The following is a 27,528-nucleotide window of genomic DNA, read 5'->3' on the forward strand; positions in this document are numbered from 1 at the left end:
ATGAAGTCCCTTGTGTAGTAACTCAATTCGGAATTGCACTCCCAAACAGCGCGATTTAAAAACAATTTTGCAAAGAATAACACTTCATAACAAGTGTATTGTCATCAAATGTTTAATCGATGAGAAAATTAGCAGAATGTCGGCCAAAATCCATCTCGTTCCCTCTTCTCCCACTACGCGCCAGTAAGCACCTCTCACTACCATATTTGCTAGTGAGTGGAAACGCCAACCGGATGCTTCACATTAATACATCCAATGAAATATCTGTCTTATTGTTCTATCTGTGACATGATGACGCGAAGCAGGAAGTGTGTTGTTTTGATTGACGATACACTGGGACAAAATTGTTGATTTATATAAAACAAAAATACATTTCTCTTTGCTTTGAAGGTAAGGTCGTAGTCTCAAGTCTGAACCCTCAATGTCCTTTGCAGCATCATAGCAAACATACTAGCGTACCTAGCTTATTTTCGAACGTTAACTAGCCAGCTAAAACGTTACAGTAACTAGTTAACGTTACCTGCAAGTTACAAACGAATGGGTTATCTACACTGTACAAAGATTATGAGCCATGGCTGTATTCATGGATGCCACTTCCCCCCCAAAATTGAGAAAAATGCATATAATGTATATTTCGTTTCTCTGTGTTTCATAATTGTCCTTCAATTCGCAGGAAGCTGAATGCATCTCACCGGAAAAAGCATCCGCGCAAACTAAACAGTGAACATCTGTCTCCCTACGTGTATGCCATCTATCTGATGCTGTCTGGTCCAAACCAGTGTGACATTGTTGCAGCCCATAACGTTGATTGGAATGCAACGGAAGCCAGCGAGCATTTGGCCTCGATTGATTGGTCTTTAAAAATATATATTTTTTAACAGCGTTAATTAAGCTAAACTGAGCAAGTTCAAAAGTGTCAAGGATAGCCAGCTTGGATTTTGGCATCGCTCCTATCAAATCGCATTGAGAGCATACATCATTGACAGAAACAACTTGAATTGTTGTATCTCGTTGTGTTGTAGCCCTCTGGTGGCTAGCTAGCTAAAACTGTCCCTTTCCTAAATTATCCATGGATGGAGATAGGTATTTGGTCTTGTGGTTTTACTTAATTCTCCATACCAGCCAATGATTATAATGGCGATTCTGATTAATTAATGCACTGTTGTGCTCCTGGGCTGACAGGGTGGACATTCAGCATGTAACAGGCTAAAGTTGCCCGTGAATGGAATTAGGCTAGCAAGTAAGCATTTTAGCCAGGTAGCCTAGGACAACAAAAAATAAAAGTGTGTACTGTATGGCTGAGTGATAGACCTTTTCGTCAACATGAAAGAGAGGAGGATGGCATTGGCGTTTCTCTACAAGTAGGGTGAGTCAACATATTTTCTACTTGCGTTCACACATACTCACGCAGACAGAACCATGGACAGTCACATTTTATTTTGCTTACGTTGATTGGAATAAATTGTTTTTGGTATATTTTAGTTGTCACTGTATTCGACTAAGCAGAGGTGATTTGATCATGTTGAAGTTGAAATTGTGCTGGAATGGTGGAGGCAGCTACTGTTTTCTTTGCGACTTGCGGTAACTCTCTGTGGTTCTAAATCAATAGTTGTTTAGTGGTCCGTAAAATCCGGAAACATTAACTTGCTTGTCCATGCTGTTGGTCATGTAACTGTCTGTTACATGTAATAACCTCAGCAACAAATAAAAACGTCCTCTCACTGTCAACTGCGTTTATTTACCACAAACTTAACATGTGTAAATATTTGTATGAACATAACAAGAATCAACAACTGAGACATAAACTGAACTAGTTCCACAGACACGTGACTAACAGAAATGTATGAATCTGTGTCCCTGAACATAGTGACTGTTACTTTTGATTTTGACTCCCCCTATATGGTGTAGCTACCAGCTGCATTAAGTACTGCAGTGCATCTCCTCCTCATGGACTGCACCAGATTTGCCAGTTATTGCTGTGAGATGTTACCCCACTCTTCCACCAAGGCACCTACAAGTTCCCGGACATTTCTGGGGGGAATGGCCCTAGCCCTCACCCTCCGATCCAACAGGTCCCAGACGTGCTCAATGGAATTGAGTTCTGGGCTCTTCACTGGCCATGGCACAACACTGACATTCCTGTCTTGCAGGAAATCACGCACAGAATGAGCAGTATGGCTGGTGGCATTGTCATGCTGGAGGGTCATGTCAGGATGAGCCTGCAGGAAGGGTACCACATGAAGGAGGATGATCTTTTCCCTGTAACGCACAGCGTTGAGATTGCTTGCAATGACAACGAGCTCAGTCCGATGATGCAGTGACACACCACCCCAGACCATGACGGACCCTCCACCTCCAAATCGATCCCGCTCCAGAGTACAGGCCTCGGTGTAACGCTCATTCCTTCGATGATAAACGTGAATCCGACCATCACCCCTTGAGAGACAAAACTGCGACTCGTCAGTGAAGAGCACTTTTTGCCATTCCCGTCTGGTCCAGCAATGGTGGGTTTGTGCTTGCCCATAGGTGACATTGTTGCCCTTGATGATTGGTGAGGACCTGCCTTGCAACAGGCCTACAAGCCCTCAGTCCAGCCTCTCTCAGCCTATTGCGGACAGTCTGAGCACTGATGGAGGGATTGTGCGTTCCTGGTGTAACTCGGGCAGTTGTTGTTGCCATCCTGTACCTGTCCCGCAGGTGTGATGTTCAGATGTACCGATCCTGTGCAGGTGTAATGTTACACATGGTTTGCCACTGCAAGGATGATCAGCTGTCCGTCCTGTCTCCCTGTAGCGCTGTCTTAGGCTTCTCTCTCACAGTACGGACATTGCAATTTATTGCCCTGGCCACATCTGCAGTCCTCATGCCCCCTGGCAGAATGCCTACGGCACATTCACGCAGATGAGCAGGGACCCTGGGCATCTTTCTTTTGGTGTTTTTCAGAGTCAGTAGAAAGGCCTCTTTAGTGTCCAAAGTTTTCATGACTGACCTTAATTGCCTACTGTCTGTAAGCTGTTAGTGTCTTAACGACCGTTCCACAGGTGCATGTTCATTAATTGTTTATGGTTCATTGAACAAGCTTGGGAAACAGTGTTTAAACCCTTTACAATGAAGATCTGTGAAGTTATTTGGATTTTTATGAATTATCTTTGAAAGACAGGGTCTTGAAAAAGTTTATGATTTGTGGACTAAACTGGACAGAGGTTGCTATCCGGTTTTGTGATAAAACAAAGGTTTCTTTGAATTTATTCTACCACTGTGTCTAATTGTTTCAGCCTTTAGGCCTAAATATCATGGTCGCAAGGCATATGAATTAACAGGTTATAGAGCAAACAACGCAATTGTCACTACACAGGTTGTATGATGGCCTTTTTTTCTGGCTTCCTCAGTGATCTTACCCACACACCGCCACTGTTAGGAACACCTACTCTTTCCATGACATAGATGGACCAGGTGAAAGCTATGATCCCCTATGGAAGTGGATTTAACAAGTGACATCAATCAGTGTAGATTGACAGGTTGAATAATGATGTTTAAGCCTTGATATAATTGAGACATGGATTGTGTGTGTGCCATTCAGAGGGTGAATAGGTTAGACAAAAGGTTTTAGTTCCTTTGAACGTGGTATGTTAGTAGGTGCCAGGCGCTCCGGTTTGAGTGTATCAAGAACTGCAATGCTGCTGGGTTTTTCACGCTCAACCGTTTCCCGTGTGTATCAAGAATGGTCCACCACCCGCAGGACATCCAGCCAACTTGACTCGACTGCGGGAAGCATTAGAGCCAACATAGGCCAGCATCCCTGTGGAACGCTTTCAATACCTTGTAGAGTCCATGCCCTGACGAATTGAGGCTGTTCTGAGGGAAAAAGGGGGTGAAACTCAATATTAGGAAGGTGTTCCTAACGTTTTGTACACTCAAAGATGACATCTCGACTAGCTAGCTTGCAACCGCTTATTCATAAGATCATCTTTCTATAAGCTTCATTACCAAAGTGTATGATATAGTAATTCAATTGAGTCCTAGGCTAGTCTGAGCAGATTGTGTTGTTGTAGCTAGCCATTGTAATATATATTTTATTATTTACACAGGTGCATTGTTGCTCTACATGTGAAACGTCTGTATGAGTGACGCACACAACCACAGCACTCCACTACCATGGGCCAGCGAAGGAGGGGGGTGGCTGCATCTCCTGGGGGCCCCCAAGCAAACAGACACCCTGACGGGCTCACAGTAGCTCCCCAGGCCCCAACCAGGAAACACAACATTTGCATGGTGTCAGATTTCTTCTACCCCAACATGGGAGGGGTGGAGAGCCACATCTACCAACTATCCCAGTGTCTGATCGAGAAGGGCCACAAGGTGGTGATCGCCACCCACGCCTACGGCTGCAGGAAGGGGGTCCGCTACCTGACCAACGGGCTCAAGGTCTACTACCTGCCCCTGCAGGTGATGTACAACCAGTCCACCGTCACCACCTGCTTCCACAGCCTGCCACTACTGCGCTGTGTGTTCGTCAGGGAGCGCATCACCGTGGTGCACGCCCACAGCTCCTTCTCCGCCATGGGACACGATGCACTGTTCCACGCCAAGACCATGGGCCTCAACACGGTGGGTAGCAGTCTAGCAGAGAGGGTGTTGTGGGTGGTGAAACTAAGCCTACCTTTAACCAAACGTAGCGCACTATAGGAATAGGTTGCCATTGCAGACGCAACCTACGGCAAGGCAGTAACATATCACATTCCTGAAGTAGCTTTTTATGTGTCCATCTAGTATAAATAACTAAAGGTTGTTTACTGTTTACAGGTCTTCACTGACCACTCCCTCTTCGGTTTTGCTGACGTCAGCTCGGTGCTGACCAATAAGCTGCTGACTGTATCTCTGTGCGACACCAATCACATTGTGTGCGTGTCATACACCAGTAAGGAGAACACAGTGCTCAGGGCAGGGCTTGACCCCGAGATTGTTTCTGTCATCCCCAATGCTGTCGACCCCAGAGACTTCACCCCCGACCCCTCCCGACGGCATGACGACAGGATCACCATCGTTGTGATCAGCCGTCTCGTCTACCGCAAAGGTAGGGAGGGAGGGGTGAGACTATACTGTATATAATGATAAATGTAGCAAAAACTTGATCTATGTCATTTATTATTACATACAGTTCCTGTAGGTATGATTGTAGGAGTGTGAAATGTCATTCCCTGCTCTTTCCCTTTTTTAAGGAATAGATCTCCTGGGAAGGATCATCCCAGAGCTCTGTCTGAAACATCCAGATCTACATTTTCTGATTGGTGGAGAGGGACCTAAGAGAATCGTGTTGGAGGAAGTGAGAGAGAAATACCAACTACACGACAGGTACAATTATACAGTGGTGTGTGTGTATGTATGTGGTTGTATGTGTTTATGTGTCTGATTTGCTTCTCTCCCAAGGGTGCATCTCCTGGGGGCCCTGGAGCATAAGGATGTGCGTGGGGTGTTGGTCCAGGGACATATCTTCCTCAACACCTCCCTGACTGAGGCCTTCTGCATGGCCATAGTGGAGGGAGCCAGCTGTGGACTACAGGTGGGTTCATCCCTTATCACAACACAGGCCAGGTAATGTATACGTTAGCTGGTGCACTTTGAGATAAAGTGGTTGAAACCTGGGACTGGTTGGGTGTAAGTCAGGGATAGTCTAATGAGAAGCATGGTGGATTGAGTGGGTGTTTGTCCATTAAGATGAATGGGGCAACGAGGTGAACTTTGCATATATGTGGGTGTTTAGATGTAGAGTATGCTTGTAATGTGAGGGAGTTTGAGATCTGATAATTTTGTGTGTGTGCGTGTAGGTGGTAAGTACGCGTGTTGGAGGGATCCCAGAGGTTCTGCCTGAGCATCTGATCACCCTGTGCGAGCCCACTGTGCATTCTCTGTGTGCCGGCCTGGAGAGTGTCATCGCTAGGCAACTATCGGGCCGCGTTGCCTCCCCCGCCACCATCCACGCCCACGTCCGCACCCTGTACACCTGGAGGAACGTCGCAGAGAGAACAGAGAAGGTAGGCTCATACATGCTTAAATACTCTCTATTTTATTATGTTTCATAAATCTACACTATGATACACTTTCATAATACCTTTTATTGACACTGACTGAGATACTGATGAGGTCTAATTCATTGAAACTAACACTGTGTCTATGCTCTCTCTGTTCTGTCAGGTGTATGACTGCGTCGCTGGGAAGGAGGTTCTTCCTCTGGAAAGACGGCTGCTCAGACTGAGGGCCCACTGTGGCCCCGTGGCAGGCTCCATCTTTGCCCTCTTTGCTGTTCTCGACTTCCTGTTCCTGCTCCTCCTCCGCTGGCTCCTCCCAGACCGCCTCATAGATATTGCCATGGACGCCACGGGCCCTCAGGGGTTGTGGAGGCGGGGCTTGGTCGATAGGAAAGGAACTCGCTTTAAAAGTGCCGTCTTGACAAAGGAGGAGTCAAGTGGTCACAAGACCAAGCTTTGATCACAACGCCAAGCAGGCACAAATCCTTATCCTCAATTGTTATACAACTCCTGAAAATACAGATATTTGTACATTTTTTACTTGATATCTGACCCCACAACCTTATGACCTGTGGAGACTGACCACTCGTTGCAGAATGTTTTAGGGGGAACCCGTGTGTTTACAATAGGATTGTTTTTTTGTTTTCTAAACTTTTTTTGTTTTCTTTTCCTCTAAATATTTAATATATTATTTCTTAGACTTTATATGATCAAAAGGATCAATACTTTGTAGTTATGTTTCTTTTGTAATGTTATTTCTTTAAATTCTTATGAGTGGCAGCCCAAATCAAATCTAATTTTATTTGTCACATGCGCAGAATACAACCGGTGTAGACCTTACTGTGAAATGCTTACTTACAAGCCCTTAACCAACAATGCAGTTAAGAAAATATTTACTAAATAAACAAAAGTTTTTTAAAAAGTCACACAATAAAATAACTAGGCTATATACAGGGGGTACCGGTACAGAGTCATTGTGCGGGGTTCAGGTTAGTTGAGGTAGTGTGTAAATGTAGGTAGGGGTAAAGTGACTATGCATAGATAATAAACAGCGAGGGGGGGGTCAATGCAAATAGTCCAGGTAGCCATTTGCTTAGTTGTTCAGCAGTCTTATGGCTTGGGGGTAGAAGCTTCTGTTGAGAAGCCTCTTGGACCTAGACTTGGCGCTCCGGTACCGCTTGTCGTGCGGTAGTGGAGAGAACAGTCTATGACTTGGGTGGCTGGAGTCTTTGACAATTTCCTTCCTCTGACACAGCCTGGTATAGAGGTCCTGGATAGCAGGAAGTTTGGTCTTAGAGATATACTGGGCTGTACGCACTACCCTCTGTAGCGCCTTACCGTCGGATGCTGAGCAGTTGCCATACCATGCGATGATGCAACCGGTCAGGTACAATGTGTGAAATAATATATTGAAAATATATGAACAGAATATTAATTGATATGAATTTAAATAATGTACAGTTGTGGCCAAAAGTTGAGAATGACACAAATATTAATTTCCACAATGTTTGTTGCTTCAGTGTCTTTAGATTTGTCAGATGTTACTACACTGCTCAAAAAAATAAAGGGAACACTTAAACAACACAATGTTACTCCAAGTCAATCACACTTCTGTGAAATCAAACTGTCCACTTAGGAAGCAACACTGATTGACAATCAATTTCACATGCTGTTGTGCAAATGGAATAGACAAAAGGTGGAAATTATAGGCAATTAGCAAGACACCCCCAAAAAAGGAGTGATTCTGCAGGTGGTGACCACAGACCACTTCTCAGTTCCTATGCTTCCTGGCTGATGTTTTGGTCACTTTTGAATGCTGGCGGTGCTCTCACTCTAGTGGTAGCATGAGACGGAGTCTACAACCCACACAAGTGGGTCAGGTAGTGCAGTTCATCCAGGATGGCACATCAATGCGAGCTGTGGCAAAAAGGGTTGCTGTGTCTGTCAGCGTAGTGTCCAGAGCAAGGAGGCGCTACCAGGAGACAGGCCAGTACATCAGGAGACGTGGAGGAGGCCGTAGGAGGGCAACAACCCAGCAGCAGGACCGCTACCTCCGCCTTTGTGCAAGGAGGTGCACTGCCAGAGCCCTGCAAAATGACCTCCAGCAGGCTACACTACTAATAGGTTTCAGAGCAAGTGACGTAACTGATTGAAACGCTACTAGCACGTACCCGCTAACTAGCTTGCCATTTCACATCCGTTACAATGGCACGTGTTTCCTTGCAGGTAACAATGTGTCGGGAGGAAACACCGTCCAGCCAACTGGCAACCGAAGTCAGCTTGCAGGTGCCCGGCCCGCCACAAGGAGCCGCTAGAGCGCAATGGGACAAGGACATCCCGGCAGGCCAAACCCTCCCCTAACCCGGACAACGCTGGGACAATTGTACACCGCCTCATGGGTCTCCCAGTCGGCTGGAATCGAACCTGGGTCTGTAGTGACACCTAAAGCACTGCGACGCAGTTCCTTAGACCACTGCTCCACTCAGGAGGCCCGGGAATGTTTTTTATTGTGAGTTCCCCCAACAACAACAAACATTTGGAGCCCCCTAGCGCCCGCAGCACCCTAAGCGCAGCGTGTAGTCTGACTGTACAGTATGTATGTAGTTTACATCGACTGTTTGTGAAAACTGAACCATGGTTTGATGAAAACATGTTGCTGTTTTTTGCGCTATGAAAAAACCTGGATTCTGTGTGTGTGTGCATCAGTCCGCCTTACCTATGCTTACCTCTATTGTCATGCAACAGTCACCCCTATCCCATGGACAGGGGGGTTGTGGAGGTGATACTCATCGGGGGAGGAGGTAGCTTGGGGCCTGATAAGAGGTCTGGGAAAGCCAGCAGCAGCCAGACAGGTTTGTGGATCTCACTCAGACAGGCTAATGGCATGTTTCAGTCACTGTGGAGGAGGCTGCTGTTGTTGTTTGACCATGGGTGCTGTTTAGACTGCGATTGCCCTTTGCAGTCTGCCTTGGAGGGGCCCCTTCCACATGTACGGGGGACTGTCGTGCAACTCACTCATTGCTGGTATGATTTTCTCCTTTTCTTCTGCTGCTTTGTTAAAATACATTCAAATAAAATACAATTGTATTTGTCACATGCACCGAATACAACAGGTGTAGACCTATAGAAATGCTTACTTACAAGCCCTTAACAAATAATGCAGTTCAAGAAATAGAGTTAGAAAATATTTACTAAATAAACTAAAGTAAAATAAAAAGTAACAATAACGAGGCTATGTACAGGTGGTACCAGTACCGAGTCAATGTGCGGGGGTACAGGTTAGGTGTTTTATTTTCTTATTTAACTAGGCCAGCCAGTTAAGAACAAATTCTTATTTACAATGACGGCCTACCCCATCCAAACCCGGACGACGTTGGGCGCCGCCCTATGGGACTCAAGCACAGTCGGATGTGATTCAGCCTGGATTCAAACCAGGGACTGTAGTGTCGCCTCTTAGCACTGAGATGCAGTGCCTTACACTGCTACGCCACTCGGGAGCCCTGAGTGGTACTGTGTATGTGGTTGTATTCTACATGTGTGTTTTTGCGGATGTATTTATTATGCAGAATCAGAATGGTTCTTTCATGCAGAATGATGGTGTAATGGTAAACATTGTACTCAGTTGTGTCTGGAGGTGTTGCTGTCTCATGGGGCTCACATAGACCAGGAACTGCCTGGTGTGGGAACCCCTCTGTATGCTGCCTGTCTGGCTCAGGCCACCTACTCTGAGACCGCTGCAATCAGGTGTTGATGACCAAGGTGGTCAGGACACATCGTTATACACAGCAATACAAGGGGGAGGAGTCAGAGGTGGAACTACTGATGGACTACATGGTTGATGGGAGTTGTAGGAATTCAGACAGGAAGACTCCTGTGGAGCTGGCAGCGGCGGATAGTAGTCAGAACTACAATACAGAAAAGGGGTAAGAATATGCACATTCACACACAAATACATGCATGCATGAGTCTACCAAAACTTCTTCTAGTATGAAAGTTTATGTACTGATGGAAGGTTATCAATAGGTTAGACATGAAAAATATCTCCTTCCTCTTTTTCATTCTAACTCCTCATGTCTTTATCCCCAGGTCCGTACACTCTCTCTCAGCTGTGTCGGTTCTGCATTCGGAAGAGTTTGGGACGAACTTGTCTGCACAGAACACCAGGCCTCTACCAGGCCTCTACCAGATTCCAGGCGTTCCTGCTTTACTAGTAACACTGGAACATTTACAAAACCGTTTCACGTGTTTTGTAAATTACTTTTTTACTGTGTTATCTTATGACATAGCTATTGTAATTGACTTTTAAACTTGTTCAATGTTTTGAGCAGTGAGTTGGTGACTGAACAATGAATTTTTCTAATACAATTATTTTATTCAACAAAATTGTTTTGTTTTGTCATAAACCCCTTATGTTGTAGTGGACTTGTTTATGTAATATTACCGGCAGAGGGAGCCCCATCACATACTGTATCTAGCCCTGGTCCATTCCCCTGCTGGATCTCTTTGACAAAGACAAGTTGTCTGGGTACCAGACCTGGGAAGAAAATAGTTATATTTTGTAGTTTATTTGAAAATGTGATTTTTTTCAAATACTCAATATAGTCGACTATAGTTTATACAGTTTCAACTAAAAGGCAACTATACTGAACAAAATGTAAACACAACATGTAAAGTATTGGCCCGATGTTTCATGAGCTGAAATAAAAGATTAAATGTTCCAAGCTTATTTTTCTCAAATTGTATGCACCAATTTGTTTAAGTCCCTGTTAGTGAGCATTTCTCCTATGCCAAAATAATCCATCCACCTGACAGGTGTGGCACATCAAGAAGCTGATTAATCAGCATGATCATTACACAGGTGCACCTTGTGCTTGGGACAATAAAAGGACACTAAAATGTGCAGTTTTGTCACACAACATAATGCCACAGATGTCTCAAGTTGAGGGAGCATGCAATTGGCATGCTGACTGAAGGAATTTCAACCAGAGCTGTTGCCAGAGAATTGTTAATTTCTCTAAAATAAGACGCTTTGAATATCATTTTAGAGAATTTGGCAGTAAGTCCAACCGGCCTCACAACCGCAGACCTTGTGAAACCATGCCAGCCCAGGACCTCCACATCCGGCTTCTTCAGCTGCGGGATCATCTGAGACCAAACAATCGGACAGCTGATGAAAATGAGGACTATTTCTGTGTAATAAACCTCGTGTGGAAAAACTCATTCTGATTGGCTGGGCCTGGCTCCCAAGTGGGTGGACCTCTGCCCTCCCAGGCCCACCCATGGCTGCGCCCCTTCCCAGTTGTGTTATCCCTAGATTAGGGCCTAATGAATTTATTTAAACTGACTGATTTCCTTATATGAACTGTAACTCAGTAAAATTGTTGACATTTTTGCGTTTATATATTTTTTCACTATATTTTCTTTGATATAAAATATATACAGTACCAGTCAAAAGTTCAGACACACCTGCTCATTCAAGGGTTTCTTTATTTTGACTATTTTCTACATTGTAGAATAATAGTGAAGACACCAAACCTATGACATAACACATATGCAATCATGTAGTAACCAAAAAAGTGATTCTTCACCCCTAAGTGAACATGTCCAAATTGTTAAACAAACTTGTTAAACAAATCTAAATATATTTGAGATTCTTCAAAGTAGCCACCCTTTGCCTTGATGATAGCTTTGCACACTCTTGGTATTCTCTCAACCAGCTTCATGAGGTAGTCACCTGGAATGTATTTTAAAGAACAGGTGTGCCTTGTTAAAAGTTAATTTAATGGAATTTCTTTCCTTCTTAATGCGTTTGAACCAATCAGTTGTGTTGTGACAAGGTAGGGGTGGTATACAGAAGATAGCCCTATATGGTAAAAGACCAAGTCCATATTATGGCCAGAACAGCTCAAATAAGCAAAGAGAAACGACAGTCCATCATTACTTTAAGACTTGAAGGTCAGTCAATCCGTAACATTTCAAGAACTTTTGCAGTCACAAAAAACAATCAAGTGCTATGCTGAAACTGGCTCTCATGAGGACTGCCACAGGAATGGAAGACCCAGAGTTACCTCTGTTGCAGAGGATCTGTTCATTACAGTTAACTGCACCTCAGATTTCAGCCCAAATAAATGCTTCACAGAGTTCAAGTAACAGACACATCTCAACATCAACTGTTCAGGGGAGACTGCGTGAATTAGGCATTCGTGGTTGAATTACTGCAAAGAAACCACTACTAAAGGACAAATGATAGTCCCACTAAGAAGAAGAGACTTGTTTGGGCCAAGAAACACGAGCAATGGACATTAGACTGGTAGAAATCTGTCCTTTGGTCTAATGAGTCAAAATTTGAGATTTTTGGTTCCATCCACCGTGTCTTTGAGAGACGCAGAGTAGTTGACCGGATGATCTCTGCATGTATGGTTCCCACCGTGAAGCATGGAGGAGGAGGTGTGATGATGTGGGGGTGCTTTGCTGGTGACACTGTTGTGATTTATTTAGAATTCAAGGCACACTTAACCAGCATGGCTACCACAGCATTCTGCAGCGATACGCTATCCTTTCTGGTTTGCGCTTAGTGGGACTATCATTTGTTTTTCAACAGGACAATGACCCAACACACCTCCAGGCTGTGTAAGGGCTATTTGACCAAGAAGGAGAATGATGGAGTGCTGCATCAGATGACCTGGACTCCACCAACACCCCACATCAACCCAACTGAGATGATTTGGGATGAGTCGGACCGCAGAGTGAAGGAAAAGCAACCAACACGTGCTCAGCATATGTGGGAACGTATGCCAAGAGTGTGCAAAGCTATCTTCAAGGCAAAGGGTGGCTACTTTGAAGAATTTAAAATATATTTTGATTTGTTTAACACTTCCATATTCCATATGTGTTATTTCATAGTTTTGATGTCTTCACTATTATTATACAATGTAGAAAATAATACAAATAAAGATAAACCCTTGAATGAGTAGGTTTCCAAACGTTTAACTGGTACTGTATATATACTGAGATTTTTGAGTATTCTGAAAATATTTTTAGCAAGGGAAGCATTGAGTTTTCAATATCGGTCAGGTATATCAGGAGATCCTCTGCAAATAGGTTTAGTTTATATTAATGTTTACCAATACTGATACGTTTGGGTCCTGTCTAATTCTTTCTGCAAGTGGTTCAATTACCAGTGCAAACAGGAGGGCGGAGTGAGGACATCCCTGTTTTGTGCCCCTTTCTAAAGCGATTTCATCAGATAATGTATTATTTGTCTCTATTTTTGCTTTAGGACATTTATATAATATTTTTATGAAATGTATTATTTCAGCTTGAAACTTGAAATCTTCCAAAGTTTTTAATAGAAAAGGCCATTCACAGCAGTCTAAAGCGTTTTTGGCATCAACAGCCATTATTGATAAATCTATATCTGTTTTTTTAGGATCTTGTATTAAACTGAACCATGTTTGTAAGTGTGTATTTTTAATAAACCTTGTTTGATTGATATGTATCAAGTCTGAGAAGACTTTGCCATTCTATTGCTTTTGAGCTTTGTTATTATTTTATTGTCACAATTTATATAATGTATGGGTTTGTAATCAGCAGGGGACTCTCCAGATTTTCCTGGTTTTAATAGAACTGAAATAACTGTTTCATACATGGAACTAGGAAGCACTGAATTGAGTGACGTGTGTTGTCATTTGTGTAAATAGGGGCGCTACTTTGTCCTAAAATGTTAAATGGAATTTTATCAGAAAGCCGTACATACTGCATTGCAGTACTTGAGGTGGCACTACAGACCCGGGTTCGATCCCAGGCTATGTCACAGCCGGCCTTGACTGGGAGAGCCATGAGGCGGCGCACAATTGGCCCAGCATCGTCAGGGTTATGGTAGGGTTTCACCGGCCAGGATGTCCTTGTTCCATTGCACTCTAGCGACTCCTTGTGGCGTGCCGGGTGCCTTCAAGCTGAATTCGGTCGCAGAGTAGTTGACCGGATGATCTCCAGTTGTACTGTGCTTTCTCTGACACATTAGTGCGGCTGCCTTCCAGGTTAAGCGAGCAGTGTGTCAAGAAGCAGTGCGGCTTGGCGGGGTCATGTTTCGGAGGACGCATGACTCTCGACCTTCGCCTCTCCCGCGTCCGTACAGGAGTTGCAGCGATGGGACATGACTGTAACTACCAATTGGATATCATGAAATTGGGGAGAAAAAGGGGTAAAAAAAAGTACAAATAGCAAGCCTTCCATTCCTGGTGCTTTTTTCCCATGCGAATGTTTTAAAATTCAACATATTTTACACAAGGTTTGTCTATGTTGAAAATTGGTTACCATGATGACATAATCCTGTGATAGAAATTTTACCCCCAAAACAAAACAACAGTTGCTGACTCTTTTCAAATCCAATGTATTTTTCACGTAGATTCCACATCACAATACGTCGACAAATTATGTTGAAACAACGTTGATTTAAACAGTTTGTACCCAGTGGGCAACAATTGAGCTGGAATAATGGAATTATGGTGCAATTGATGGAATATTCATCACACACACATTGACTAAGATGACACAATGACATTTCACGTTTCTCATTAAATGATAAACACCTAAACGTAAGTGTCCAGTCAGTGTCTTGTCTATACATAACAGGTGAATGAGCTCTCCTAAATGCCAGCCATTCAAAGCACAGCCTTGACTGCTACATTGTTTACTATTCCATACTTTCCAATAACCTTTCCACTTTTTTCTTAAAACCTCTTCAATTTGACACATTTATTTTGCATGTGTAGCACGACTACTGTTGTTCCCCTTAACTTTGATAGAGCACCCCATTCTGGCACTCGAAGGAATGAAAGAAATGGAATGAATGTTGGTTTATTGAGACTTCAATTGGTATCTTCTCTATGATTCACTGACTGGTCTTTTGAAATATACTGCGCTCTATGCTATGAAGACAAAGTGACCATTGAATAATATAAATACAGAGTCTGAATGATAATTCACCTATGGAAATAGGGAGTGGACTACAATGTGCAAATCAAATATGCAAATTTTTCAAGAGGACTGCTGAGAAAATTAATCCTGTAATGGGCAACTACTTGCTTCAACCCTTACATTATCATTCCTTAATGAGTCTTTGTGTTCTTCTCAAAATGAGATGATTCATGTTATTCTTTGATTATAAAGTGATTGTTAAACCAGCTCTGTTTCATGCTCAGCTTGTGCTAAAGAAAATAGCAAAGGAAAGTTTGAGGTTCATTTTTTTTCTTTTTTCACATACAAAAAAAATTGTCTTTCCAGTGCAAACATATTAAAACAGGATTTAAAAAACGTAGAATGCATTTTAAACTATTAAAGTGCAAAAGTCCATCCTTTTTGTTACCAGGTTCCAAAATAATTTCAAATTCTCACTCTGGCCTCCTCATCAGTGAGGTGATGTACGTTGATATGAGATCTGAGGGTATGAGGCATGGAGTAGGCGGAGGGGTCGAAAAGATTTAATAAAAATGCAAATGCTACTATCGTACATACAGGTTGTGAGGGATGCAATTTTAGGATAATCTATTGAAGGGATTTGGCGACTCGAACCCTGGTAATTTGACAGGTAAACTCATGGGCACACTAGCAATGGCTGTCAGTCCTGACTTGAATGGGAACTGCCATCTATGGGTTGTATTTCTATGGTTGGCTGCGGCTGTCAGTTTGCCTTTTGCTAGAATTTTGATTACTTAATGCATTGCCAGTTGTGAAACTTGCGAAAAAGCTCGCACATGAGCAAGATGGGAGCATAATGTTCCCTACTGAAATCTCTATTATATGATTGTTAGGATAACTACATTTAAAGTTGGTTGCTTACCATATGCTGCAGAGGGACAAACGAGAGCCATGAGAAAACCAATTTTGATCCATCATGGAAATAAAAGCGCTGAAAACAAATTGGCTACCTATTTAAAATGAAGATGGAGAACAAGCTATGAAGGGAAAGTACTGGAGTTTTGGTTCAGGTACAGTCAACTAGCGCGAAAAGAATATATGAATTTATATATTTTTTAATGAATATTCAAAACATAGAATATACTTGCAGTGAAGCCGCTCAACAACTACACAACACCAGTCATCCAACAGACTCCCATTCAGAACGACATACAGAAGCATCCAGGGTCAACGCCCTGCTCAAAGGCACGTCGACAGATCTCCCACAAGGTCCCCCCCCAAAAAACGGGGAAGTGAACCCTCCAAGATCCCCCCCACAGTTCCCCATAGCTGTCCCTCAACCATCTGAGACCCCTCCCACAGTCAACCCCACAAGAAAAATCAAATGAAAAATCCAATAATAAAAAATCAAATGCATTCCATTCCCCACCCCTAAGAACCCCCCCCAATGCATCAACAACCAAGAAAATGAACTGATGAGAAAAAAGAAAAAGACAAAAAAACAAAGGACATCAAGGACAACTAAAATCATAACAGCAATGCCAACTGTATATGTTTGAGTGCATATCTGGCACTATTTACATATGTGTGTGTCCGTGTATGTGTGTATTTGAATGAGAGTGTGTGTATATGCATGTGCACAAACACCTGCATGGCGTCAGCCCCAGGCAAACCGGCATTCGCTGTAAAAACACTGCCCCTCGGTGTCATTCAAACGTGCTTTTTATTATGTTTTATTTTGACCTGATTTTTTATTTTTTATACTTTATCTTTGACCATGATTCTATCTCCTGCCCAGCAACTCCACTCCCACTTGTCTCCACATCCCAACCCTCAGCTTCTCTCAGCCCATCCCACCTATCTCTGATGGTCAAAATAATATTGCGATATTGTCAAAACGATACGATACCATATATATCGTCAAAAATATATACATTGATTTTTCCCCCATCACTAGTACAAATATTCTCATATACATACATGTACAGTTGAAGTCGGAAGTTTACATACACTTAGGTTGGAGTCATTAAAACTTGTTTTTCAACCACCCCACAAATGTCTTGTTAACAAACTATAGTTTTGGCAAGTCAGTTAGGACATCTACTTTGTGTATTCCCACGGGGGGACCAGGATGAATATGTATGAACTTCCCAATTTGTAAGTCGCTCTGGATAAGAGCGTCTGCTAAATGACTTAAAATGTAAAATGTAAAATGTGTATGACACAAGTAATTTTTCCAACAAATGTTTACAGACAGATTATTTCACTTATAATTCACTGTATCACAATTCCAGTGGGTCAGAAGTTTACATACACTAAGTTGACTGTGCCTTTAAACAGCTCGGAAAATTCCAGAAAATGATGTCATAGCTTTAGAAGCTTCTGATAGGCTAATTGACATCATTTGAGTCAATTGGAGGTGTACCTGTGGATGTATTTCAAGGCCCACCTTCAAACACAGTGCCTCTTTGCTTGACATCATGGGAAAATCAAAAGAAATCAGCCAAGACCTCAGAAAAAAAATTGGAGACCTCCACAAGTCTGGTTCATCCTTGGGAGCTATTTCCAAATGCTTGAAGGTATAAAACGCTTGAAGGTACAATAGTATGCAAGTATAAACACCATGGGACCACGAAGCCGCCATACCGCTCAGGAAGGAGACGCGTTCTGTCTCCTAGAGATGAACGTACTTTGGTGTGAAAAGTGCAAATCAATCCCAGAACAACAGCAAAGGACCTTGTGAAGATGCTGGAGGAAACAGGTACAAAAGTATCTATATCCACAGTAAAACGAGTCCTATATCAACATAACCTGAAAGGCCGCTGAGCAAGGAAGAAGCCACTGCTCCAGAACCGCCATAAAAAATGCCAGACTACGGTTTAGAACTGCACATGGGGACAAAGATCGCACTTTTTGGAGAAATGTCCTATGGTCTGATGAAACAAAAATAGAACTGTTTGGCCATAATGACCATCGTTATGTTTGGAGGAAAAGATGGGGGGGGGGGGGCTTGCAAGCCGAAGAACACCATCCCAACCGTGAAGCACGGGGGTGGCAGCATCATGTTGTGGGGGTGCTTTGCTGCAGGAGGGACTGGTGCACTTCACAAAATAGATGGCATCATGAGGAAGGGAAATTATGTGGATATATTGAAGCAACAGCTCAAGACATCAGTCAGGAAGTTAAAGCTTGGTAGCAAATTGGTCTTCCAAATGGACAATGACCCCAAATATACTTCCAAAGTTGTGGCAAAATGGCTTAAGGAAAACAAAGTCAAGGTATTGGAGTGGCCATGACAAAGCCCTGACCTCAATCCTATAGAACATCTGTGGGCAGAACTGAAAAAGTGTGTGCGAGCAAGGAGCCCTACAAACCTGACTCAGTTACACCAGCTCTGTTGGGAGGAATGGGCCAAAATTCACGCAACTTATTGTGCGAAGCTTGTGGAAGGCTACCCGGAACGTTTGACCCAAGTTAATTCAACAATTTAAATGCAATGCTACTAAATACTAATTGAGTGTATGTAAACAGCTGACCCACTGGGAATGTGATGAAAGAAATAAAAGCTGAAATAAATAATTCTCTCTACTATATTGTCACGTTCTGACCTTAGTTCTTTTGTATTTTCTTTGTTTTAGTATGGTCAGGACGTGAGTTGGGTGGGTTATCTATGTTTTGTGTTTCTATGTTGGGTTTTTCGTTTGGCCTGATATGGTTCTCAATCAGAGGCAGGTGTTAGTCATTGTCTCTGATTGGGAACCATATTTAGGTAGCCTGTTTTCTGTTGTGTTTTGTGGGTACGGGACTGTTTCGGTTTTCTTATCTATGCACTTTGTTATTTTTGTATTGTTGTCGTGTTCAATATTATTAAATAATATAGACACTTACCACGCTGCGCATTGGTCTGACATTTCTTACTCCTCGTCAGATGAGCAGGACGAATTCCGTTACATATATTCTGACATTTCACATTCTTAAAATAAAGTGGTGATCCTAACTGACCTAAAACAGGGAATGTTGACTAGGATTAAATGTCAGGAACTGTGAAAAACGGAGTTTAAATGTATTTGGCTTAGGTGTATGTAAACTTCCGACTTCAACTGTACAATAAATAGCCTGAGTGTGAATTGTATTATAATGCATACTGGAGAACGTTTAGCCCTAGGCGATGCTGTTGGTTCATTGATTGTGCAGGGCGGCTTTCAGTTAGCCTAGTAATGTGGAATGCTTAATATTTTCATAATTAATTGGTTGGCACATTACCTTTAGCTATACAGAATATCTCACCTCCATATGTTTCCATCTCCTCCTCTCTCTCCCTTATTCTTTTCTGGAGCGCGCAGACAGGCTGTCACCAATTTCAAATATGTTTCGTTTCGAAAACATGTTACTATCTATGTTCCGGAACGGATTGCACTTGGTTTCCCAAATAAAGCACTGGGTAGCTGTAGGAACAAGGGAGGAGAGCCCATGGCATACAGAGTTTGGGCGGAATATCACATGTCGGGGCAGCGAGAGCATGCTCCTCAAACAGTGGTTGATGCGTGGAGTGAAATAAGTGTTGTTATATTTATTTTTCAGCTGCTCATATTTAAGCACATGCACCGCTATAAAACCCAAGTAGCCAACAAAACGGACCGGTGGGAATGCATTTGGTCTCCATTCACTATTCGAGTGCATACAGAGGAGATGTCTTTATCCCCCTGTTCCTGCCCATTTGATAATGGGCCATTCTAAATCGTTTTTTAAATTTTTTTATTTACATATTAGTAAAGACAAGATTAAATTGAAAATAGTCTGACGTGAAAATATGATCACTTGATGAGAGAATAGCTGTGCAGCCTGAGGCAAGGACCAGAGCGCAAGCTTATTTTTTGCTACTTTCTCAAATCATCAAAAGCCTATAGTCCCACCATGCAGCCCATATATGTTTTGATTTCTAAGACATTCTGAGGTTTATATCATTCACAACTAAAGTTGCCAAATAACACTCAACAACAGAAATAGCTGATTGTCGAGTTGCGGCTGTCAGTGAGAAACATCTAAAATAGCCCTAGGCATAGGCTATGACAATATTACAAAATTCACTCTTAGGATAAACACAAACGTCACATATCTTACGAATGATCCTTTCACATTATTTAGGCGTAAAGTGTTGTGTAGTTTATTCCCATTAGTAGGCTACATGACTAATCTTAACACTAGCGGAGAGCATCGGCCAAATCCCCGCTGAGTGCGCATATTAACTGTCTTCATTGAGTGAGTCAGTGCCACTGGAAAGTTTAGGGCAATAATTTTATCCTCCATTCTGACGTCATATTGTTCAATATGTGTTTCCTATTTTCGTAGGCCTAGATGGTTGCATTCAAGACGAGGTCGTTTTGATCAGTCTGTCAGGGTCAGTCGGTGTCAGCAGGCTAGCCTAGGCCTACCCTGTCATTTTTGTAGTAGCCTTCCACTGGGCACACACTGGTTGAATCAACGTTGTATCCACGTAATTTCAATGAAATTACATTGTACCAACGTGGAATAGCTCGTTGAATTGACGTCTGTGCCCAGTGGGCTATTACATATTCTCATGAGTGTCGTAGAATTGCATGAAATGTGTTTATGAAAGGCAATTTTTTTCCCCGGATCCTTCTTAAAGTGACATTCTCTAGTTTGGGCTGAGCCGCATATGATGTTGTGTATTTCATTATGTTTGTTTACTGTCGGACTTTACTGTTTTGTCAGCGAAGTTTTTGTAACCAGTTGTAACATGTGTAGTTGCACTGCCTACTTGGCAATAGGTCTAACTAATAACAGGCTTGTTGGACAAGGGAGATATGTGGCGTTTCTTGGTCACATCATGTGTTCTTTTTTAAACGATGCAATGTTATTGCAGTGATTTTCACTTAATATGTTGGGGTATTTTTGCTGGAAAATGTTGGCCTTAGGTCCAGACAATTTCTGCTTACGCCTCTGATTGTCACGACCGTTTAAAGGAGTGGACCAAGGTGCAGCGCGATTGGAATACATCTTTTAATTCAACAAAGAACACTTAACAAACGAAACGCCAACGTAGTGCTCACAGGCAACTAAACATGGACAACTACCCACCAAACCAACATGGAAAATGGCAACCTAAATAGCCTCCCCAATCAGAGACAACGATAAACAGCTGTCTCTGATTGGGAACCCACTCAGGCCACCATAAACCTACAACCCCTAGACAATACAAAATCCCCATAGATAACAAAAACCCCTAGACAAGACAAAACCCCTACACAATACAAAAACAAAACAAACCACCCATTGTCACACCCTGACCTAACCAAATAATAAAGAAAGCAAATATAACTAAAGTCAGGGCGTGACAGTACCCCCCCGCCAAAGGTGCGGACTCCCGGCCGCAAACCTATATGGGAGGGTCTGGGTGGGCATCTCCCCCGGGGTCGGCGGCTCTGGTGAGGGACCCTCGCCGCCGACCCCGGTCTGGGGACCCTCGTAGCGGGCTCCGGACTGAAGGGCGTCGCCGGAGGCTCCGGACTGACGGCCTTCGTTGGAGGCCTCGTGCCATAACTCATCACTGGAGGCTTCGTGCCATGGATCCTCACTGGAGGCTTCGTGCCATGGATCCTCACTGGAGGCTTCGTGCCATGGATCACCACTGGAGGCTTCGTGCCATGGATCATCACTGGAGGCTTCGTGCCATGGATCATCACTGGAGGCTTCGTGCCATGGATCATCACTGGAGGCTTCGTGCCATGGATCGCCACTGGAGGCTTCGTGCCATGGATCATCACTGTAATAGAGAGACACACAGGAGGCCTGGCTCTGGGAGAAGGCACCGGACTCACCAGGCTGTGGAGACATGCAGGAGGGTTAGGACTTAGCACAGGCACCGGACTCACCAGGCTGCGGAGACATGCAGGAGGCCTTGTCCTTGGCCGAGGCACCGGATACACTGGGCCGTGGAGGCGTACCGGCGGTCTCCAGCGCAGAGCTGGCCCCACCCGTTCTGGCTGGATGCCAGCTTCCACCTGGCAAATGCGGGACGCTGGCACCGAGCACACCGGCCTTTGAATGCCCCGCCTCGACACCATGAGCATCACCCCATAGCACGGGGCCTGACCAGTCCCATGCTCGCCACGGTAAGCACGGGGAGTTGGCTCAGGTCTCCAACCTGACTCTGCCACACTCCCCGTGTGCCCCCCCCCATTTGTTTTTTGGGGGGGGGGGGGCTGCCTCTCGGGCTTCCTTGCCAGCCGTGTTCCCTCGTACCGCTGGTTCCCCTTTCCTGCTGCCCCGCTCTCCTGGCTGCCTCCACCTGTTCCCATGTGTAGGATCCCTTGCTGTTCAGGATGTCCTCCCATGTCCAGTCCTCTCCTCCACGCTGCTTGGTCCTTTTTTGGTGGGTAGTTCTGTCACGACCGTTTCAAGGAGTGGACCAAGGTGCAGCGCGATTTGAATACATATATTAATTCAACAAAGAACACTTAACAAAATAACACATGCACATTTGTGGCCTGCTGGAGGTCATTTTGCAGGGCTCTGGCAGTGCACCTCCTTGCACAAAGGCGGAGGTAGCGGTCCTGCTGCTGGGTTGTTGCCCTCCTACGGCCTCCTCCACGTCTCCTGATGCACTGGCCTGTCTCCTGGTAGCGCCTCCATGCTCTGGACACTACGCTGACAGACACAGCAAACCTTCTTGCCACAGCTCGCATTGATGTGCCATCCTGGATGAGCTGCACTACCTGAGCCACTTGTGTGGGTTGTAGACTCCGTCTCATGCTACCACTAGAGTGACTCTGTCTCACACTTTGCACGTTTATGAAAGATTTCTGTCACTTTGGTTCAGCTTAGTAACTAAGCGCAGCAGTCAGCAGCAGCTGTTGTTGTTGTTTATGTTGCCACAGTGAGATACTTTGATTGGATGTGTATTCTGCTGTTGTGTCTTTGAGTCTCTTTGGCCACTTCAATTCTGGTGTTTTATTACATATGGTAATCTAGACACAGACTTGCACAATATCTATTTGAAAAGTGTTAAATATTTGGAATGGTGAGAAGAGTCTGCTTAGCTTGAACCTTAAATGTATTAATGTGTTGGAATGTTGTATGTTTCTTTTATAGGTTTATTTTTTTACACTAGCTCATCTTTTGCAATGCTGTTGCACAGGGCTTGATGGAATTTAGTATCACATGAATGCTCCATATAGTTTGTATTAAAAATACAAACAGTCTTTGAAGCCAAACAGAATGTTTGTAATTAAAATAATCAATGTAAATAACACACAGTATTGTGAATCAATCTTACAGAGAAAAAGAGGATTAAAAGTGGTATTTTGAAAATGGAATTCAAACAATATGTGAATTAATTGTATATTTATATGTGACTTATCGAGTAATTGTGTGTTATAATATAATCAGACCACGTATACGGAATTATACTGACCCCTAGTGGCACAATACAGAAACTGACTGTGTAAATCTCATCCATTAAACAAAAAAATATGACAGAAAGATGTTGTAGCCTTGACTGTGACCCTGATGTAAGCAGATGTGACTATGAATCCTTGAGAGCATTCAGTGTTGTAGAAGAGATGAAGGAATCCGTTTTTTCTTTTATCCCTTCGTTTCCAACTCGATTACAAAGTCCCTTCCCTTTCAAATGTTCACCATTTGACTTTTTCCTATCAAGTATTTTCAGATTAGGGCAGAGGGAAGGTAGCAAGTTTTCTAAATGGAATCCAGTCAAGAAAATTCCTCTAGTTTATTAGGCTGGGAGAAAATTCTTTAAAAAACAATTTGTCCTTCTCACCATCCTTGAAGTAATTGATCTACTAAGCCTTGGTTGGTGAACATAATCAATCAATCAATCAAGTTTATTTTATATAGCCCTTCATACATCAGCTAATATCTCGAAGTGCTGTACAGAAACCCAGCCTAAAACCCCAAACAGCAAGCAATGCAGGTGTAGAAGCACGGTGGCTAGGAAAACCTCCCTAGAAAGGCCAAAACCTAGGAAGAAACCTAGAGAGGAACCAGGCTATGAGGGGTGGCCAGTCCTCTTCTGGCTGTGCCGGGTGGAGATTATAACAGAACATGGCCAAGATGTTCAAAATGTTCATAAATGACAAGCATGGTCAAATAATAATCAGGAATAAATGTCAGTTGGCTTTTCATAGCCGATAATTAAGAGTTGAAAACAGCAGGTCTGGGACAGGTAGGGGTTCCATAACCGCAGGCAGAACAGTTGAAACTGGGACAGCAGCAAGGCCAGGTTGACTGGGGACAGCAAGGAGTCATCAAGCCCGGTAGTCCTGACGTATGGTCCTAGGGCCCAGTTCCTCCGAGAGAGAGAAAGAAAGAGAGAAGGAGAGAATTAGAGAGAGCCAAGATGTTCAAAATGTTCATAAATGACAAGCATGGTCAAATAATAATCAGGAATAAATGTCAGTTGGATTTTCATAGCCGATCATTAAGAGTTGAAAACAGCAGGTCTGGGACAGGTAGGGGTTCCATAACTGCAGGCAGAACAGTTGAAACTGGAACAGCAGCAAGGCCAGGTGGACTGGGGACAGCAAGGAGTCATCATGCCCAGTAGTCCTGACGTATGGTCCTAGGGCTCAGGTCCTCCGAGAGAGAGAAAGAAAGAGAGAAGGAGAGAATTAGAGAGCATACTTAAATTCACACAGGACACTGGATAAGACAGGAGAAGTACTCCAGATATAACCAACTGGCGCTAGCCCCCCGACACAAACTACTGCAGCATACATACTGGAGGCTGAGACAGGAGAGGTCAGGAGACACTGTGGCCCCATCCAATGATACACCCGGACAGGGCCAAACAGGAAGGATATAACCCCACCCACTTTGTCAAAGCACAGCCCCCGCACCACTAGAGGGATATCTTCAGCCACCAACTTACAATCCTGAGACAAGGCCGAGTATAGCCCACAAAGATCTCCACCACAGCACAAACCAAGGGGGGGCGCCAACCCAGACAGGAAGATCACGTCAGTAACTCAGCCCACTCAAGTGACGCACCCCTCCTAGGGACGGCATGAAAGAGCACCAGTAAGCCAGTGACTCAGCCCCTGTAATAGGGTTAGAGGTAGAGAATCCCAGTGGAGGGGAACCGGTCAGGCAGAGACAGCAAGGGCGGTTCGTTGCTCCAGAGCCTTTCCGTTCACCTTCACACTCCTGGGGCAGACTACACTCAATCATATGACCTACTGAAGAGATAAGTCTTCAGTAAAGACTTAAAGGTTGAGACCGAGTCTGCGTCTCTCACATGGGTAGGCAGACCATTCCATAAAAATGGAGATCTATAGGAGAAAGCCCTGCCTCCAGCTGTTTGCTTAGAAATTCTAGGGACAATTAGGAGGCCTGCGTCTTGTGACCGTAGCGTACGTGTAGGTATGTCCTGCAGGACCAACTCGGAAAGATAGGTAGGAGCAAGCCCATTTAAAGCTTTATAGGTTAACAGTAAAACCTTGAAATCAGCCCTTGCCTTAACAGGAAGCCAGTTTAGGGAAGCTAGCACTGGAGTAATATGATCAAATTTCTTGGTTCTAGTCAGGATTCTAGCAGCCGTATTTAGCACTAACTGAAGTTTATTTAGAGCTTTATCCGGGTAGCCGGAAAGTAGAGCATTGCAGTAGTCTAGCCTAGAAGTAACAAATGCATGGATTAATTTTTCTGCATCATTTTTGGACAGAAAATTTCAGATTTTTGCAATGTTACGTAGATGGAAAAAAGCTGTCCTTGAAACAGTCTTGATATGTTCGTCAAAAGAGAGATCAGGGTCAAGAGTAACGCCGAGGTCCTTCACAGTTTTATTTGAGACGACTTTACAACCATCAAGATGAATTGTCAGATTTAACAGAAGATCTCTTTGTTTCTTGGGACCTAGAACAAGCATCTCTGTTTTGTCCGAGTTTAAAAGTAGAAAGATTTCAGCCATCCACTTCCCTATGTCTGAAACACAGGCTTCTAGCGAGGGAAATTTTCTGAAACACAGGCTTCTAGCGAGGGAAATTTTGGGGCTTCACCATGTTTCATTGAAATGTACAGCTGTGTGTCATCCGCATAGCAGTGAAAGTTAACATTATGTTTTCGAATAACATCCCCAAGAGGTAAAATATATAGTGAAAACAATAGTGGTCCTAAAACAGAACCTTGAGGAACACCGAAATGTACAGTTGATTTGTCAGAGGACAAACCATTCACAGAGACAAACTGATATCTTTCCGACAGATAAGATCTAAACCAGGCCAGAACTTGTCCGTGTAGACCAATTTGGGTTTCCAGTCTCTCCAAAAGAATGTGGTGATCGATGGTGTCAAAGGCAGCACTAAGGTCTAGTAGCACGAGGACAGATGCAGAGCCTCGGTCTGACGCCATTAAAAGGTCATTTACCACCTTCACAAGTGCAGTCTCAGTGCTATGATGGGGTCTAAAACCAGACTTAAGCATTTCGTATACATTGTTTGTCTTCAGGAACGCAGTGAGTTGCTGCGCAACAGCTTTTTCTAAAAATTTTGAGAGGAATGGAAGATTCGATATAGGCCGATAGTTTTTTATATTTTCCGGGTCAAGGTTTGGCATTTTCAAGAGAGGCTTTATTACTGCCACTTTTAGTGAGTTTGGTACACATCCGGTGGATAGAGAGCCGTTTATTATGTTCAACATAGGAGGGCCAAGCACAGGAAGCAGCTCTTTCAGTAGTTTAGTAGGAATAGGATCCAGTATGCAGCTTGAAGGTTTAGAGGCCATGATTATTTTCATCATTGTGTCAAGAGATATAGTACTAAAACACTTAAGTGTCTCTCCCGATCCCAGGCCCTGGCAGAGCTGTGCAGATCCAGGACAGCTAAGCCCTGGAGGAATACGTAGAATTAAAGAGGAGTCCGTAATTTGCTTTCTAATGATCATGATCTTTTCCTCAAAGAAGTTCATGAAGTTATTACTGCTGAAGTGAAAGCCATCCTCTCTTGGGGAATGCTGCTTTTTAGTTACCTTTGCAACAGTATCAAAAAGAAATTTTGGATTGTTCTTATTTTCCTCAATTAAGTTGGAAAAGTAGGATGATCGAGCAGCAGTGAGGGCTCTTCGATACTGCACGGTACTGTCTTTCCAAGCTAGTCGGAAGACTTCCAGTTTGGTGTGGCGCCATTTCCGTTCCAATTTTCTGGAAGCTTGCTTCAGAGCTCGGGTATTTTCTGTATACCAGGGTGCTAGTTTCTTATGACAAATGTTTTTCGCTTTTAGGGGTGCAACTGCATCTAGGGTATTGCGCAAGGTTAAATTGAGTTCCTCAGTTAGGTGGTTAACTGATTTTTGTCCTCTGACGTCCTTGGGTAGGCAGAAGGAGTCTGGAAGGACATCAAGGAATTTTTGTGTTGTCTGAGAATTTATAGCACGACTTTTGATGCTCCTTGGTTGGAGTCTGAGCAGATTATTTGTTGCGATTTCAAACGTAATAAAATGGTGGTCCGATAGTCCAGGATTATGAGGAAAAACATTAAGATCTACAACATTTATTCCATGGGACAAAACTAGGTCCAGAGTATGACTGTGGCAGAGAGTAGGTCCAGAG

The 27,528-nt window shown here is 43.6% G+C and overlaps 1 protein-coding gene across 2 annotated transcripts; it reads left to right on the plus strand.

Annotated features, from left to right (window-relative positions):
• Positions 1-266: 266 nt before the first annotated feature.
• LOC129816795 (phosphatidylinositol N-acetylglucosaminyltransferase subunit A-like) lies at positions 267-7,613 on the plus strand. Of its 2 annotated transcripts, XM_055871692.1 has the most exons (8): positions 267-390; positions 674-1,366; positions 4,089-4,608; positions 4,804-5,074; positions 5,220-5,352; positions 5,428-5,560; positions 5,826-6,032; positions 6,193-7,613. In XM_055871692.1, the coding sequence occupies exons 3-8, from the start codon at positions 4,156-4,158 to the stop codon at positions 6,484-6,486; spliced, it is 1,491 nt and encodes a 496-aa protein (XP_055727667.1). In that variant the 5' UTR covers positions 267-390; positions 674-1,366; positions 4,089-4,155; the 3' UTR covers positions 6,487-7,613. The 2 variants fall into 2 exon arrangements, with proteins under 2 accessions (XP_055727667.1, XP_055727668.1); XM_055871693.1 differs by lacking the exon at positions 674-1,366.
• Positions 7,614-27,528: the final 19,915 nt, after the last annotated feature.

The sequence above is a fragment of the Salvelinus fontinalis genome, chromosome 19, assembly GCF_029448725.1.
Source record: "Salvelinus fontinalis isolate EN_2023a chromosome 19, ASM2944872v1, whole genome shotgun sequence".
NCBI lineage: Eukaryota > Metazoa > Chordata > Actinopteri > Salmoniformes > Salmonidae > Salvelinus > Salvelinus fontinalis.

Bases quoted from the DNA above. Each gene is read 5' to 3' on its own strand.
- LOC129816795 (XM_055871692.1), top strand. From the start codon at position 4,156: ATGGGCCAGCGAAGGAGGGGGGTGGCTGCATCTCCTGGGGGCCCCCAA. The intron at 4,609-4,803 runs GTGGGTAGCAGT...TACTGTTTACAG, and splicing joins AGACCATGGGCCTCAACACG to GTCTTCACTGACCACTCCCT. The intron at 5,075-5,219 runs GTAGGGAGGGAG...CCCTTTTTTAAG, and splicing joins CCGTCTCGTCTACCGCAAAG to GAATAGATCTCCTGGGAAGG.